This window comes from Phytophthora sojae (assembly GCF_000149755.1).
Source record: "Phytophthora sojae unplaced genomic scaffold PHYSOscaffold_3, whole genome shotgun sequence".
Lineage (NCBI taxonomy): Eukaryota > Oomycota > Peronosporomycetes > Peronosporales > Peronosporaceae > Phytophthora > Phytophthora sojae.
Genome location: NW_009258117.1, coordinates 10,419,329 through 10,436,383, shown reverse-complemented (window position 1 = coordinate 10,436,383; position 17,055 = coordinate 10,419,329). Strand labels below are relative to the sequence as shown.

General features: G+C 56.2%; 5 protein-coding genes across 5 annotated transcripts; 3 read left to right on the top strand and 2 right to left on the bottom strand.

Annotated features, from left to right (window-relative positions):
• Positions 1-147: 147 nt before the first annotated feature.
• PHYSODRAFT_330409 (hypothetical protein) lies at positions 148-3,537 on the top strand (the record flags this gene model as incomplete). The annotated part of the gene is made up of 12 exons (XM_009527089.1): positions 148-243; positions 1,674-1,772; positions 1,810-1,890; positions 1,937-2,174; positions 2,251-2,334; positions 2,411-2,494; positions 2,571-2,654; positions 2,731-2,814; positions 2,891-2,974; positions 3,051-3,134; positions 3,211-3,294; positions 3,371-3,537. 12 exons carry the CDS (start codon positions 148-150, stop codon positions 3,535-3,537), a joined length of 1,269 nt encoding a protein of 422 aa, XP_009525384.1.
• Positions 3,538-3,629: 92 nt separating this feature from the next.
• On the bottom strand, positions 3,630-6,585 carry PHYSODRAFT_330408 (hypothetical protein; the record flags this gene model as incomplete). The annotated part of the gene is made up of 7 exons (XM_009527088.1): positions 3,630-3,773; positions 3,844-3,951; positions 4,022-4,209; positions 4,465-4,700; positions 4,782-5,622; positions 6,056-6,250; positions 6,450-6,585. 7 exons carry the CDS (start codon positions 6,583-6,585, stop codon positions 3,630-3,632), a joined length of 1,848 nt encoding a protein of 615 aa, XP_009525383.1.
• Positions 6,586-9,469: 2,884 nt separating this feature from the next.
• Positions 9,470-11,140, top strand: PHYSODRAFT_314178 (hypothetical protein; the record flags this gene model as incomplete). Its single annotated transcript, XM_009527087.1, has 1 exon — positions 9,470-11,140. The coding sequence occupies one exon, from the start codon at positions 9,470-9,472 to the stop codon at positions 11,138-11,140; it is 1,671 nt and encodes a 556-aa protein (XP_009525382.1).
• Positions 11,141-11,392: 252 nt separating this feature from the next.
• PHYSODRAFT_488550 (hypothetical protein) lies at positions 11,393-12,703 on the top strand (the record flags this gene model as incomplete). Its single annotated transcript, XM_009527086.1, has 1 exon — positions 11,393-12,703. The coding sequence occupies one exon, from the start codon at positions 11,393-11,395 to the stop codon at positions 12,701-12,703; it is 1,311 nt and encodes a 436-aa protein (XP_009525381.1).
• Positions 12,704-13,042: 339 nt separating this feature from the next.
• PHYSODRAFT_314175 (hypothetical protein) lies at positions 13,043-16,855 on the bottom strand (the record flags this gene model as incomplete). Its single annotated transcript, XM_009527085.1, has 6 exons — positions 13,043-13,088; positions 13,132-15,936; positions 16,008-16,185; positions 16,255-16,513; positions 16,602-16,748; positions 16,835-16,855. The coding sequence occupies 6 exons, from the start codon at positions 16,853-16,855 to the stop codon at positions 13,043-13,045; spliced, it is 3,456 nt and encodes a 1,151-aa protein (XP_009525380.1).
• Positions 16,856-17,055: the final 200 nt, after the last annotated feature.

Below are 17,055 nucleotides of genomic sequence, written 5' to 3'. Positions count from 1 at the left end.
ACGACGAGCGGGTGCGTGCGAAGTTCAGACAGCGACAACATGGAGGCTGCAGCTGCTGCTGCTGACTGCGAGGGCGCACGTAGGCGAATGAGGGCGCTCCATGGAGCAAAGTGGCGGCCCGTGAGAAGGCTTGCCCTTGATGGCGCGATGATGGCGCGGCGGCTGAAGCTGGCGATGACTGGCCGCTTCTTTGCCCGCGCATCGTGCCCAGCGTGGCACTCGGCCTCGATCGACGGCACTTGGGTAGCGTTCGAGGAATGGTGCTTGGGTTGATGCACATACAGTATGACACATTGGGGGGAGACGAAAAGGTGGCAACGCACCGTTAGAAGATCGCGGCGGGGCTTGCAACGCTGCAGACCGAACGCTGTTGGTGGTGAGAAGGAGAAGACTGCGCTGAGACACAAAGAGCTCCCCGTAGAAAAAAAACTGTTACATGTATGCTTTAGGACAACTAACGGATAACGCCAAATAGCGTACCCTTCCCGAATTGAATACCTCCTCTCAAATCTGATGGAATGTGCTCAGTACACGAAGCTACTGTACCTACGCCAATTTGTATACCTCAACCAAACCGTATAGAACGTTGAGTACTTATGATTTTCTTGAAATTTATGTGAAATTTAGCATGTAAACATCTTTTTATTGGCTAAGAGATGTCTTGAAATTGAAAATCACCCTTTATTTTCCGTGTAAGTATTACTTTGTCAAATACGGCAAGCAAGATCCGGTTATTTTTATCTTTTTAAAGACCACAGTTTAAAAACTGACACTTGTCTTCGGTACTGTTTGCCATTTTTGCAACTTTATGCAAAATTACCGTAAGGTACCCAAAGAAAAATGGTTTTGGTTCTTGGTCTAAGTTCTGCTTGCATCTAACGGCATGAGAGGCGTTGTGAACCAACTCTGCGCAATCTATGGATGTCTCCATGGTTTGAAGACTGGTACATACGTTGGCAGGATGCCATCAAAGAAGTTTTGCAGAACGTAGCTAGCTCTACACACAATATCCAGACTTGAATGTGTCGGACCTACTTTGGTAGTATACCCCCCCTCCTATTTGTATATCTTTCTAAATTTGACAAGTGTTCAATTCAATAGTATGCGGTATACAAATTGGCGTTCTCCGTTATGGAAAGCAAAAAAGCTCACGAATACAAGCTCAATCACTCAGACAAGTCCAATCACGCAGTCGTTGCAAAGGTTTGGTAGTAATGACGATTTCATCAGCTGGTAGCGTGGGCCGTTTTATTGGTGTATCGCTAAATTGAAGTGAACTTGAATCGGAAAGCGGACCACCAGTCCTGTAGCTCCTAATCTTCTGGTGCCTTCAAACTTTAAAGCTGCTTGTATTGCCCTCTTAAAATTAAAGGAGGCATTACAACCAGCTTACTATGGGCCTTTCCCCGGACGTCTGCGATGCGATTGCTTCGATATACGACGGGCCCAAAAGTCCACCAACAAGCAAGAGTAGATCTTCCGCTTACATCCTGAATCACCTTGACTGATAGTTAGCAACCTCTACTAATCATACTCGGCGCAAAAGCATCCAAAAACAAAATGTAGCCATACCGTAGGTGTACCTGTACCGGTACTACAGCAAATCATTTTAATGACATCTATTTCATTTTAATGACATCCTAACTAAATCATTCATATCGTTCACTTCGGAGCGCGTGGAGAGGGCCCCCGGCCAGCAGCACCGAGAGCAAGACGAGCGTCGGCAGCGAGATGGACAAGTGCTCGACCTCGGGCGGGTGATGGCGCTCGAGGTCAGCAGCACCAGGACCACGGCGGCGACGGCGACAGTGGCTCGACCTTGGGCGGGGTGATGGCCGCCGAGGCCAGCAGCACCAGGAGCAGGGCGACGACGCGGGCGAGGGCGGCAACGTGGGCGAGCGCTCGACCTCGGGCGGGTGATGGCGCTCGAGGTCAGCAGCACCAGGACCACGGCGGCGACGGCGACAGTGGCTCGACCTTGGGCGGGGTGATGGCCGCCGAGGCCAGCAGCATCAGTAGCAGGGCGACGACGCGGGCGAGGGCGGCAACGTGGGCGAGCGCTCGACCTCGGGCGGGTGATGGCGCTCGAGGTCAGCAGCACCAGGACCACGGCGGCGACGGCGACAGTGGCTCGACCTTGGGCGGGGTGATGGCCGCCGAGGCCAGCAGCATCAGTAGCAGGGCGACGACGCGGGCGAGGGCGGCAACGTGGGCGAGCGCTCGACCTCGGGCGGGGTGATGGCGCTCGAGGTCAGCAGCACCAGGAGCAGGGCGGCGACTGCGACAGTGGCTGGGCCTCGGGCGGGGTGATGGCCGCCGAGGCCAGCAGCATCAGTAGCAGGGCGACGACGCGGGCGAGGGCGGCAACGTGGGCGAGCGCTCGACCTCGGGCGGGGTGGTGGAGCTCGAGGTCAGCAGCACCAGGAACACGGCGGCGACTGCGACAGTGGCTGGGCCTCGGGCGGGGTGATGGCCGCCGAGGCCAGCAGCATCAGTAGCAGGGCGATGACGCGGGCGAGGGCGGCAACGTGGGCGAGCGCTCGACCTCGGGCGGGGTGATGGCGCTCGAGGTCAGCAGCACCAGGAGCAGGGCGGCGACTGCGACAGTGGCTGGGCCTCGGGCGGGGTGATGGCCGCCGAGGCCAGCAGCATCAGTAGCAGGGCGACGACGCGGGCGAGGGCGGCAACGTGGGCGAGCGCTCGACCTCGGGCGGGGTGGTGGAGCTCGAGGTCAGCAGCACCAGGAACACGGCGGCGACTGCGACAGTGGCTGGGCCTCGGGCGGGGTGATGGCCGCCGAGGCCAGCAGCATCAGTAGCAGGGCGATGACGCGGGCGAGGGCGGCAACGTGGGCGAGCGCTCGACCTCGGGCGGGGTGATGGCGCTCGAGGTCAGCAGCACCAGGAGCAGGGCGGCGACTGCGACAGTGGCTGGGCCTCGGGCGGGGTGATGGCCGCCGAGGCCAGCAGCATCAGTAGCAGGGCGACGACGCGGGCGAGGGCGGCAACGTGGGCGAGCGCTCGACCTCGGGCGGGGTGATGGCGCTCGAGGTCAGCAGCACCAGGAGCAGGGCGGCGACTGCGACAGTGGCTGGGCCTCGGGCGGGGTGATGGCCGCCGAGGCCAGCAGCATCAGTAGCAGGGCGACGACGCGGGCGAGGGCGGCAACGTGGGCGAGCGCTCGACCTCGGGCGGGGTGGTGGAGCTCGAGGTCAGCAGCACCAGGAACACGGCGGCGACTGCGACAGTGGCTGGGCCTCGGGCGGGGTGATGGCCGCCGAGGCCAGCAGCATCAGTAGCAGGGCGATGACGCGGGCGAGGGCGGCAACGTGGGCGAGCGCTCGACCTCGGGCGGGGTGATGGCGCTCGAGGTCAGCAGCACCAAGAGCAGGGCGACGACGCGGGCGAGGGCGGCAACGTGGACAAGCGCTCGACCTTGGGCGGGGTGATGGCGCTCGAGGTCAGCAGCACCAAGAGCAGGGCGACGACGCGGGCGAGGGCGGCAACGTGGGCGAGCGCTCGACCTCGGGCGGGGTGATGGCGCTCGAGGTCAGCAGCACCAGGAACACGGCGGCGACTGCGACAGTGGCTGGACCTCGGGCGGGGTGATGGCCGCCGAGGCCAGCAGCATCAGTAGCAGGGCGACGACGCGGGCGAGGGCGGCAACGTGGGCGAGCGCTCGACCTCGGGCGGGGTGATGGCGCTCGAGTTCAGCAGCACCAGGAACACGGCGGCGACTGCGACAGTGGCTGGACCTCGGGCGGGGTGATGGCGCTCGAGGTCAGCAGCACCAGGAGCAGGGCGACGACGCGGGCGAGGGCGGCAACGTGGGCAAGCGCTCGACCTTGGGCGGGGTGATGGCGCTCGAGGTCAGCAGCACCAAGAGCAGGGCGACGACGCGGGCGAGGGCGGCAACGTGGGCGAGCGCTCGACCTCGGGCGGGGTGATGGCGCTCGAGGTCAGCAGCACCAGGAGCAGGGCGACGACGCGGGCGAGGGCGGCAACGTGGGCGAGCGCTCAACCTCGGGCGGGGTGATGGCGCTCGAGGTCAGCAGCACCAGGAACACGGCGGCGACTGCGACAGTGGCTTGGCCTCGCGCGGGGTGATGGCCGGCGGGGCCAGCATCAGCAGCAACAACAGGACCAGTGAGTGCGGCTGCAGCGACACTGCCGGCTGGCTGGTCTTGCGCAGGGTGATGGCGGCCGAGGACTGCAAGACACAAGGTAAACACTCTATGCCCTGTCATAACTGTGAACGTCCTAGTCTAACGTTATGTTTTGTGCAGTTTTGTTTATAATGTAGTAATGAACAAGTGCAAGAAAATACACGAAGAGGTTTACCCAAATTATGATGTTGTTCATGTATTCATGTGATCTCGGTGGTATTGTCCCTTGATCAGCGAGCCTGGGTCGCTTTAACTGTTGAGTTTGTCAATTTTGCTATGTGTTACAGTAGCAGATCAACCTTGCGCGGGCGTCAGTCGAATGAATGATGGAAGTGCTGAAGGTGGCGTCGGATCGACAATGACACCTTGGTCAACGCGTTCATGGAACTGGGCGATGAGCGCGTCGAGCTTACCAAGCTTCTGCATCTGACGAAGAGCCTTCAACGCCGAACCTGCTGCAACCGCGTAGGAGCCGTGCGATTTCAAGAAGGTGAGTGCGTTCTGCTGCGCTTTATCGCCTAGCTCCAGGACCTCGCTTTTGTATGCAGGCGACGAAGTGTCAAGCGCGAAACCTTCAGGTAAGAAGAGCATGAGATACCCTGCGATGTGCCTCTACTCGTACAACGCTGTCTTCTTTACAGAACGCGACACATACACACGAGGCTCCGCTGTAAACCACTCGAACCAGATTGCCGACAACGACTGGGCTCCCTTCTTCTTCGGGCGTGTCGTCGTAGCTCCTATTGGCGGTGGTTGCTCGGGAGCAGGAAGCGTGGCGTCGGTGTTTGCTGATTGAGTTGCGGCTGTGTTGGTAAGTGCTTGAAGGTGTGCTTCAACAGCTAATATGCGCTCGTCGATTCGTTTGTTCTGCAGGATTAAGACGTCGATCTGCTCGGACTGGCGTTTGATGAGGTCAATCAACGCAGGCGACTGCTCCTCACCAGCGCTAGCCGAAGCCTCTGATGCAGGAGGTGCCACGAATGCCTGGTTAATCGTCACGCTCCACGCCAGCAGCTCGGACTCACCGATGGCTCGTTGTGCTAGGAGCTCACGTATCTTTGTGATGAGCGGGCGGCTTGGGCAGAGCACTAACATGTCGGGGTAATGCATGAACAGGGTAGCCGTAAGGACGTCAGCGACGTCGTCGTCGAGGTTCAAGGTAGCGTCAGCGAAAGCCATCGTACTGGAAAAGAGAAGCGGCTGCATCTTGCGAGCGCGGACCAAGACTGGCGTGTCCAGAGCGGCTAGCGTTGGTAGCCGCGCGCCGTCCTTGGGCTTCCAGCCACTCAGGACGCGGGACACCTTTTGGTCGGCTTGGGTTGTACCAAGCATGTACCCGAAGGCCTTATTGACGCGGTCCAGCTGCCAGCCCCCGCGCTCGATAATCCAGTTTTCCGCCAAGATACCGTCGTTGGCATGCATGGCCCCACCACGTCGAAACGAATGAGAGGTAAGATCTGGCGTCAAACGAATGCTTCGCAAATCGGCGAGTTTTTTAACTCTAACCAGCAACCTGTTGACGTATGCTTGTGCACCAGGAACTGCCCGCTTTGTCGAAGGTGCTTCAGATTCCTCTATAGAAGGCTGGTCATCATCAACTTCCAGTAGTGCAATCAGTGTAAGCTCCTGTACATCATCAATATCATTTAATCTGTGCTTTTTGGCGATGAACTGAGGGAACATGCGCTGGCTTGGTGCCTTGGATAACCAGCGCCACAGCTAAAGCTTGCAGAGGACATGTCAAGAAATTCGTTGGGTCCTTGAATAAGGAGATGCCTTGTAGTAAAGCTGTTTACTACCCGCTTAAATCGAAGAAATAAGACTCCACCTAGCATAAATGCCCTCACTGTTAAAATAATTCTGCTAAGAACATCGTAATTAATTACTTACCCGGCAAGATGGATAGCTGGCTCTTCTCGACTGTTTCCGCGCCCGAGCTTCGACCGTAAAGGTACCACATCATCACGACTAGGGCCGCGTCGAGGTATTCACTCTCCGTCGCAGCCGTTGAGTACAGTAGCGACACCATAGCTTCTAAGTCTTGTTTAGAGCACGGGGGTGCTTTCTTCTCGTCGCCGACCTCCTCTCGGTTGCTACAATACTTACCCAGCCCAGATATTTTGGAGCTGAGATTTAACTAAAGCTCCTTGCAGTGGGTACTTATCTACTAGCCAATTCTTGACGTTGCCATAGTATGCTAGACACGTATTGGTCGCTCTTACCTTTTCGGCTGATGTGGCTAACGAATATGCATACTTGTCTAGTATAATACGCAATACCTTACCTGTCTTATCCCCGTCGATAAGCTGGTGGGTGGCTTCGAGTGTCATGCTCTCCGCGGCCAGGAACGTCGAGAACGAGTTGATCGCCGTCGACCTGGCCTTCTTGCTGTTGGCAGGAGCAAGCGATGCGATCGACATGCTAGCCTGCCTGCTCTTTTCACTCTGAACAAAAAATTATGTACCGACCATTCGGGTTGGAAACTGAAGGATATTTTTGGGATATGCATTTCTATAGACATTTGTATGGCATTAAAAATATTCTGACAACATTCCAACCAAATATGGTTGGAACGGTTGGAAAAATGCCCTAGTTTAGAGGGGCTTCCGATTGGCAAAAATTCATCGAACTTAGGCATTCATTGGGTGAAAGTCGTCGAGTACAACCGGTTTGGGATTACAAAAAAGAGTAGCGATTGGAACAGAGTGAATATTACTCCATACCCAAAAACCTCCGACCCTCCGACTTTCTCCGACTCGTACACAAAACATGCGGATAGGAGGGGGGTCACCTTTTACTATCACCCAGCTACGCGACGCGCGAATCTAAAAACCCCAAAGGCTCGCTGCGCTCGCTGGGCCAGAACCCTAAGCCCGCTGCGGCTCGCACGCGTCGCCTCCGCTTGCTAGGTAGAGCACTGCTGGGTCCTGGGTTTGCAGCCGCGTGCTACGCACACGGACTGTCAAACCGCAGGCGGGGGCTCGCTATGCTCGCTCCGTGCCATCCATCCCAAGGCTCCGACCAATGAGCAAACGGGACGACTAATCTATCTTGGACTGTGTATGCATAACACTTTGGGAAGGGGTAGGGTAATACTGTTATGCTCCGACTGTGCTTGACTGGGGATTTGTATACCTATCATCTTAACCCTTCTAGCCCCAGACCTTATTCTGTATCCTACAGAATAAGCATTAGACTTGATTAAAGTATACTTCAAAACCTGTCAAAGAGTTGCTGTTAGAAGCCCTTTCGCATCTTGCGGCCAAGCGCTGGGTACATTGTGCACAGAACAGCTACGAAAGTGAACAAAACATGCTCAATGTATCCACCATATGCCGAAATGGCGAGCTTCTATTGGTCGTGGCGAGCGTAGAGCACGCTCAAAACCTGCTACATGGTAATACCTTGCAAGGCTGCTAAGGCAGCATACTTCGGCTCCAGCCACCCATCTTCGACACGTCGCGATAAACGCGGAGGAAGAAATCGCCCTTTTCCTAACTGACGTAGTGAGGAGGAACTGGGCGAATTCTTCCTTGTGCTTGACATTAGCGCATCATTAGATTTCTTTAGCCCACCTAACAAGCTTGTTACGATTGTCTCTCTAACAACACCAGGGAGCTTGCATGCTCAATAGCCCGTAATGACACGCACTACACACGGTTCCTCTTGTACGAAACAGGACAATATGTGATATTCATGCCAACGTCTACTTCTTCCTTTACATGCGCACGCTCTTCAATGTTCGCGCCAGCCGTGGGTCATCTTTGCCATTTTATAGCCTCCGCTTTGCTCTGTAGCCTCCAGCACTGCCGCTCCATTCCTGCCGCTTTCATCGGTAGCCTCCGTCGTAGCCTCTGTCCCTTCTTCTGTAATCTCCGGTGTAACCTCATCACGCGGAGAGCTTCTTCTGTAGCATCCGCCGTAGCATCTACCGCTTCTTCTGTAGTCTCCGGTGTAGCCACACCATGAGGAGCGCTTCTTCTGTAGTCTCCGGTGTAGCCACACCATGAGGAGCGCTTCTTCTGTAGCCTTTTGAGTAGCCACTGCATCAGCTACAATATAGCGGTAGACCCGGCTGTAGCCGGCTTCGTAGGAACCGATGAGGTTGTGCGCTGACTCCGCAATCGATCTGCCAATCGGGCCACACGCGAGAGCTCATAGCGTCGTCTGGGTCGGATCACCAGGTCTGGCAATCAACATCGCAACGTAGAATCAATATACCACTAGTACAATGTTGCAGAGCAAAGTACACGCTCTCGCTTACCTGTAGATCACAATGGCGCTCATCATGATCGTCTTCGGCCATGGTCCTTGGCCACTTGGGCGCGCTCGACGGGCCCCAACAAAGCTTGCATTGCGACGTCTTGAAAAGCGCAGTTTCGGAATGAAGGAAAGTACGAGTGGCTGACACGCGGCGGTTTTAGGCTTCCACCCGAATTTTCAAACCTGTTGGTGGTTTATACTCGTCCGTCTATTACCGCGGAATAAACCCCGTTTATCTTCCCATCGCTAATCTAACAGGAAGTAGTGCACAATACCGGCTATACAAACATCCATATGCGAAGTTCGAAAGAGAGGACAAGTTTGCTGGATATTATGTCCTGTGACAATGCTTATTCTGTAGGATACAGAATACGGGGTTAGAGGGGTTAAGTGCGGTCGGAAATTTGATGATATTCTACCATATCCAAAAAATCGCCTCAACCACGTGACGAATCCGTCTCCAAAGAGGACAGCGGGTGTCAACCTTGGATCGCCGAAGCCGTTTCGCCAGTAAGCACCTGTGGACCACAGCCGCCGAGCAATGTCCGGAGGCTCGCGTGAGCAGCAGTAGAAGCTGCGGCTACTGGGATGGCAACCGTCCTCTGCCCTTGCCTGGCTTTCATGGCGCTCGAGCCACGTCGAAGAATTTCCAGCGACACCCCACAGCAGTTGATGCTGCAGCAGACGCGCTACTGTAGATGTTGCTCAAATCCACGGGCGATTTCTCGCGTGTCGACTGCAAGAAGCATGCTACCTTGGCGCATCTGCGACGCCCAGAGCTGCACCTGCTGGCTGCATCGCAGTGGGATGCAACTTGCCTGCAACGGCCTTGCGATGCAAGCCACGGTCTCATCTGGCGTCGACTTCGGGCAAAGAAGCCGCGCCCGGCGTGATCCTGCTCGGCGGATCGGCGGTCGGTCGCAGCTACTACACAGCCTCACACGAGTGCATGCATTCGGAGCGTCTTCGCCAGCACTCAACTCACAACGCAATTCACCGCGTCGTGAACAGGCAGCAGAAGCTTCCCCCGTTCCAACCGCAATGCTGCGCAAGTGGTTGACCAAGCACCGAGCGCTGTCGCCCCTCGGCCCGGCGGGGCTCGCTCTGCTGGCCGGAGCTGCAGTGGTGGCCGCGTACGTCGCCACCCGCTCAAGTGGAGACGCAGTCAGCGTGCTTGACTGCAAGGAAGAGAAGACGAAGGAGAAGTGGGAGAACACGCCGCAGGACAAGCCCAAGGTGGTGCCGTACCTGCCGTCCAAGGTGCCGTGGATCGGCAACATGCTGCAGCTGGCGGGCAACGCGCACCGCTTCCACAGCTGGATGGCGGAGCAGTGCATCGCCCACAACGGCGTCTTCAAGCTGCACCTGCCCGGCCAGAGCGACATGCTCGTGACCGCCGTGCCCGAGCACTACGAGCACGTGGTCAAGACGCAGTTCGAGCACTTCAGCAAGGGCCACCAGCAGTACGACATGTTCGTGGACCTCATGGGCCACAGCGTGCTCATCATCGAGGGCGAGCGCTGGAAGTACCATCGCCGTCTACTGGTGAGACTTTTCAGTGCTCGAGCCCTGCGCGACCACATGACGCCCGTGATCCAGAGACACACTCTGCTGCTGCAGAATGTCTTCCTCAAGGCCGCAGTCGCCAAGAAGCCCGTGGACGTGTACATGTTCATGCACCGCTTCACCTTCAAGGCGTTCGCCGAGATGGTGTTCAACAACTCGCTGGACAGCATCGACTCGGAGCACGAGCACCCGTTCGAGCAGGCTTTCGACGAGGCCCAGTCCATCGTGGCGGGGCGTCTGCAGCAGCCTGTGTGGTTCTGGAAGCTCATGCGCTGGCTGAACGTGGGCCTGGAACGCAAGCTCAGAGAGGACGTCGCACTCATCGACGAGTTCATCATGGAGATCATCTCCACCGCTATTGAGGCACGGCGACAGCGCCAAGAAGACCTCAAGGCCGGCCGACCCGTCAAGGACGCAGACAAGGATATTGTATCTATTGTTCTCGAGTGCATGGAGCAAGATGGCGACATGGTGTCGCCTACAGACGTGCGCAACATCGCCGTTGCAGCTTTGGGAGCTGGCCGCGACACTTCCGCCGACGCTATGAGCTGGTTGCTGCACACATTGACGCAAAACCCCCACGTCGAGGACAAACTACGCGCCGAGCTCCTGGAGAACCTTCCGAAGCTCGCAACTAGCCCCTCGTATGTGCCATCGATGGACGAGGTGCATGGTCTAGTCTACCTCGAAGCAACGATCCGTGAGCTGCTGCGACTACAGACCCCGGTGCCATTCACACTCAGAGAGTGTATCCATGACACAGTCTTCTCAGACGGTACGTTCGTGCCTAAGGGGACGAATGTGGGCATGTGTCACTTCGGCGCTGCTCGACGACCGGAGGTGTGGGGGCCCGACGCAGCAGAGTTCAACCCGGAGCGGTTCATTGACCAAGAGACCGGCAAGCTCGTGCAGACGCCTATGGCCAAGTTCAACGCCTTCAGCGGCGGCCAGCGAATGTGCGTCGGTAAAGCTCTGGCAATGCTAGAGATGAAGCTCGTGATCGCGACGCTTGTAGGTCGCTTCCACTTCAGAGAAGTCCCCGGCCAGAACGTGCAGTACGCAATGGGGATCACCATCGGCATGAGGAATTCGCTCATGATGCACATCGAGCCTGTCCGTACAGGAGCCTCTGCTGCCGCCGCATAGGCAGCCGAACGGCGACGTAGTCGTTGTATTTACCAGTCTACAGTAGCGAGTGTAGTAAACCTCCATGTGAACAATTCAGGAATCCATCCAATTCAATTACAAGTATCTATTCTCACACGTCACATCTTTCACACACGTCGCAGATATTGTCACTATGCTAATCAACTGCCACTCAGTCCACTCTTAAAGCCAAGCTGCTCTCCAACCGCTCAGTAATTGACTGGCTCCGTCACTACAAGAACTGCATCAATCATGGCGTGGGGTAAGAAGGCCGGCGTGGACGACCTGCTGCAGAAGCTGAGCAACCCCAAGACGGCCAAGAGCCTCTATGTCATGAGCACGCGCTCCATCAGCGACGCGGACTTCGGGCGTCTGGCGTCGAGCATCAGCGGCAACTCGCAGCTGGAGGAGTTGTATCTGTCGGGCCACAAGGTGGGCGCCCAGGGGCTGCAGGCGTTCGCCGACTGCCTGGCGGTCAACTCGACGCTGAAGCACTTGAGCTTGGGCTCAGAGGCGCTCGGGGACGACGCGGTCAAGACGCTGAGCGCCGGTTTGGCCCGCAACGCGCAGTCGGCGCTGGAGAGTTGGGACCTCGAGTTCAAGTCGCTGGGCGTGGACGGCGCGGCGGCGGTGGGGGAGCTGCTTAAGACCAACAAGTCGCTCAAGACGGTGACGCTGTCGCGCAACCAGATCGGGGACGAAGGAGTGAAGAAACTGGCGGAGAGACTGAGCGAGAACGCGGAGGCTGGCGTGAAGGAGCTCAGCGTGACGGACGTTGGCATCTCGGGCGCTGGGTTGGACTCACTGGCTGCGCTGGTGGAGAAGGAGAGCTGCTCGCTCATGACGCTGCAGGTGTCGTTCAATGGACTGGAGACGGCGTCGTCCAAATTCTTTGATGCCTTCAAGACCAACAAGTCGCTGACGAAGCTGCAGATGAAGGAGTGCAAGTTGACTGACGACCACGTTGCGGCGCTTGCGGCTGCGTTGAAGCAGAACTCGACGTTGGTGGAGGTGGATCTGTCGGACAACGAGCTGACGCAGGCTTCGTGCGCTGCTCTGGCTGATGGACTGCGTGATAACAAGACGTTGAAGATCCTGCGTCTCGAAAACAACAAGTGCCAGGACGAGGGCGCGGTGCAGCTGGCCGATGTGCTCGCTACGAGCAACACGACTCTGACGTACCTCGAAATGGGTAACAACGCCCTTACTAGTGTCGGCATGACGCCTCTGCTGAAGGCCCAGTCGCTCAAGGAGCTGCACCTGTTCAACAACAAACTCGGTGAGGGTCTGAGCGAGCTGCTGCCGGCGCTGCTGGCGAACTCGGCCATCGAGACGTTCGGCATTGGAGCCAACCGGCTCCACGAGGCGCTGAGTGTCACGCTATTCAATGCGTTGCACTCGCACCCGTCCCTCAAGACGCTCGAGATGGGAGGAAACACCCTCGGCCAGGAGGGCCACAACGCCCTCGACAGGCTCAAGGAGGCCAACCGCTCGCTGGACGTTGCTGTCGACAAGAACGCGGCAAACGAGGACGGCAGCTTTGACTTCCAGAACCAGCAGTAGAAGACGTTGCTGGTTGCATTAGGATGCTCTGCTTGCTTCGAGCGCACGGTGTATGATTAAATAGATGGACGTGCAACCTGTTGTCGGTGCTGTCCTTGATATCCGCTTCCGTTTCGAATTCTGCCTAATCCTTTTCACTCACTTTGCTATACTTGTCTTACTACTGCTCGGTTTGCTTCGTCTTGTTCGCGCGGAGGTCCGCAAACGCGGCCTCGATGGAGTCAACCGACAGCGCCTGTCGGAACTGCACGAGGTCTGCTTTCATGTCCTGCTGCCACTTCTGCACCTCGATCTGAATCGCCTCTAGCTGCCGGAGCGCGTTAGCTTCGTCGTCCTGCGTCAGTTTGCGCACGTAGTCGCTCCAGATAGCATAGTCCTCCTCCAGCTTCAGTACCTTCTCGTGGGACTCAACAATACTCGCCTCGAACATATCAATGCGCGATTTCAGAGCCTGGTGGTACTCGCGAGACTCGCTCACTGTCCTCGCTGCATGCAAGATTCCAGCGATGCAGAACACCGCTGCAATCAGCATAACAACCGAGATACCGATGGAGCTGGCCCAGCCCAGTGTTGCTGGCGGAGCATTCCTTTCCGCCACAGTAGCTTGCGGTGGCGAAACCGGGCGAGCAACATTTTCTGCATTCAAGGGGCTGTCTTCAGGCTTGTTCTCATCATCCATCGGCAGTGTCGGCTCTCTTTCGGCAAAGCTTGTTTCAGGCTGAGTCTGTTGCAGATCAGGTTGGGGTGCTGCTTCCGTGTCCTGCGGGTCGACACTTGGGGTTTCCACCGCTTCTTCCGCTGCAGCATTGATATCCCCACTCGGATCTTCAGTAACTACGTTCGGAGTTGGAGACATGACGGGGTTCAAAATTGCCCCCATTTGCGTCGGAGGCAAGCGCTCGTGATACGGCTCGGAATGCATGTATAGCTCGGGCTCAGGTGAATGCGGTCGGTCATAGTACCCGTAAGGCGGGGGCGTCTTCTTAGCTGCAAAGAGCTTCTCCGCTGCATCGAAACGTCCCGCATGTTCGAGCTCTTCGTGGACGAAGGCGGCCTCCTGAGGTTGAGTGGTGGCTTGTGGCGCAGGGAAATCCGGTTCTACACGCGGGATATGAATCTCAGCAGGGCGGAACTCTTTCACGAAATCGATGGGCTCCTCCTCGCGCTTGTCCGAGTCGATCAGTGCGCCAACTTGTTCAGGCACTAGTGGAGGGCTAGGAGAGTGAGCTAGTAGATCCGGATCATCATGCTCACTTGAACTCTCATGATAATCATCGAAAGTTGGTTCATCGAAAGTAATTGCTTCAGGCTGCATTTGCCCAAACCTTTCCAGTGAAGGTAGTCGATTCAGAATGTTCCTCTCTGTCAATTCATCGGACACATCATCAGTAGGAGGTGCTAGAAGAGGGCTTCGAGCAAAACGTTCAGCGTTCTGCAATCTCGCCAGATACGGTCTCTCAGGCTCGTCCCGTGGTTGTGCTTCATGCTCTTCCAAGGATTGTTGTTGCGATTGCTCAGCAGTGTCTGAGGAGTCAAATGCGCGGGGTGCTGGTGCGTATTGTTCCTTGACTGACAAGTCGAAGCTTTTTTCCTCCTTTCTTGTAATGGCTCGAAGGCGCGTCATTTCATCACGGACACTGAGCAGGGCTTCGAGCGTATCCTTGGGAAGGCTGTCTGGTTTCACCTCTTCCTGGCATTCTTCTTCTTCAAACTCACCCGACATCGAAAGTTCATCCTTCGGTGACGATTCAGCTTGTTGCAGCCATTCCGTAGTTGGATCGTGCGGATCATCCACGTGAGTCGACTCAATTTCAGCATCACTACCAGCTTTCGCCTCATCATCGCTCAAGCGATTGCCAATTTCATCTTCGAAATCAAACTGGTGTCTGGGCCCCTCCAGTCTCCAGTCATCAGGGAAAGCATCGTCACCACCTCTGTATTCTGCCTGATCAGCATCTCCATGCACAGAGTCACCGTCATTTTCACTTCGAGACTCACTCTCGTCCAGTCGGTGACGATTCCACTCAGTATCAGATTCGACTTGGTCGCTTCCTTCCGTAAGATGGCTCAACTCGTCGACGTCGTCCGATGTATAGTCAGCATAGTGCTTTTCACGCAGAGGCGTTGCTGTTTCTTCGTCAAGCGGGCTACCGCTAGAGTGCCCCTCTGGAGTTGTATCCACGTGCAGGGATTGCGTCGATTCTTCTACTGGTGCTTCAAAAGGTGTCTGCACAGGAGAAAACACTTGCGGCGATGACTCCTCTTCTTGTTCTTGATTGAAGAAAGCTCGTCGCTTTGGTCGAATTGTAACATTGTCTGCGGGCTGCAGTGGCGGCGTCGGGGTCGCCATACTGCTTGGGATAGGCTTGCTGAAGAACTCGTCGCTTGCGCTCAACGGCTTCGGTTCAATCTTTTCCTCTTCGACGATTGCAGCGGCAACTGGCGTCGACGTGCCACTACCTCCTTGAGATTTCAACGAGAAACTTCCTAGGCGAGGAAGCAGAGACGGCCGCAGATGCGGAGAACTACCAGTTCCGGTAGGCGATTCCAACCGTTTCTTACTGAGGAAACTCGGACTGCGGTTTAACGGGCTTGGGATCTTTGACTCCTTGAGCTTCGTGACACCAGGATGTGGAAGTACCTCATCGATACTTGATGCAGTAGTGGTTCGCGCCACAGCAGTCTGGCTCAAGATGGTATGTTCTCCAAGGGAGATCTGTGCACTCTCTAGCTGAGCTAGTACCTCTGTCTCTTGCATCACTGATGTGGACCGGTAGCCATGCATTTGGGACCCATCGAACACCTCGGGGATATCTTTCTTCTCGATTTCGTCTTCTTCGAGGTCATCAAATGTGTTGGTGTCGACGAATAGGCGTCGAGATGTTGCGCTCTTTTCGCGCCGAGTACTCTCAGCAGTCGCAACTGACTCGATGTCCAACTCCGCTTCGCTGCTAACAGCATCTTGCATTGTAGCGCTTTGGTCGTCACGCTGCTTTGGAGGTGGAGTCGCCACGTGAATCTCAACGTTTTGCTCGCTCTTCTTGTGTCGAGGCGATTTGTAACGAGACTTCATGAATGAACCTCTGCTCCGCGCAAGCACTTCTGATTTGTTGACCAGTTCTGGGTATTTCTCCGCAATTGCTTGGGCCAACAGCGAGTCCCGGTGCTCGGTGATAATCAGTGTTTTTGACTGATTCGATGGCATATCCACGAACTCGTCCACACGCTCACGCCTACGATAAACATCAATCAGCCAGTTAGAACTACCGTCACCCACTACCACATATAGCGACCGTATCCTTACCAATGCGAGGAAATCCTCGTCAGCACCTCACGAGCAGCCGATCGGACACCGGCGTTCTGGTCCTCCAGTCCTCGTCGGACCATCTCGAGCATGTCCGAGATCCACTGCGTCAATTCGTCATCACTCCAGTAGACGAGAATAATCCGCAACTGCTCCAACAGCAGGACACGAACTTTGTCTGCAAGTGTAAAAATATTTTCAACAATTAGAACAAAAATAAAATACCAATTTTTAAAGCCTATCCCACCTTGTGTTAACTGCAGGAAGATCTTCCTCATCAGCCCAACATCGTAGCGCACAGTCTCCGACAACTTGCAGAGCAGCTTAGCTCCCGGCTGCCTGATGGCTGCCGACGAGCTCTTGGCCGTGCTCACGATCTGCGGCATCAACACGTTGGCCATCTCCTGGAAATCTTGCCCCGTGACCTTGACGATGCGCAGCAGGTGCTCGCACACGTCCTTCACGAGCTTGGATCGGATTGACGACAACTGCACCCCTATCCCCGCCTAAATATATGCAAAAAGATTAATAAAAGTTAATAAAATCTTAATAATTTAGCGAAAAGTAACGGTAAACAGGCCGTTGGCACCGCACCGAGAGGCTCAGAAGCAGGCGAACCGCATCCTTGTAGCTCTCCGCGCGTCGGAGCGACTCCACGGCCGTCGCGAGCTCCTCGATCGCCGCGGAGCAGTCTTTCCAGTCGGTCTCGGGGTCGGAGAGCAGCCTCTGCGTCTCTTGGACCTGGTGGGAAAATCATTATACAGAGGCACACAGCGCGAGTTAGAGGCTGGGGAGGGTATCAGCAGGTAGAGGAGACGCGTCTTCACCTGTCGATAGAGACGCTCCATGCTTGCGGGCGCTCTTGGGGCCTCTAGCTGCCGCCGCGTCCTGCGCTTCCGCCTGTCCCGAGCGGAGCTTTTGGCGCGCAATGCGGAGACTTGCGAGCCACTTGACCTCGACTAAGTGCGAACTATGGAATGGAATGTTGAACTTGTCATGTGGCATATCAATACAGACCACTTCAACTTGGGTACAGTTCGGGTACAGT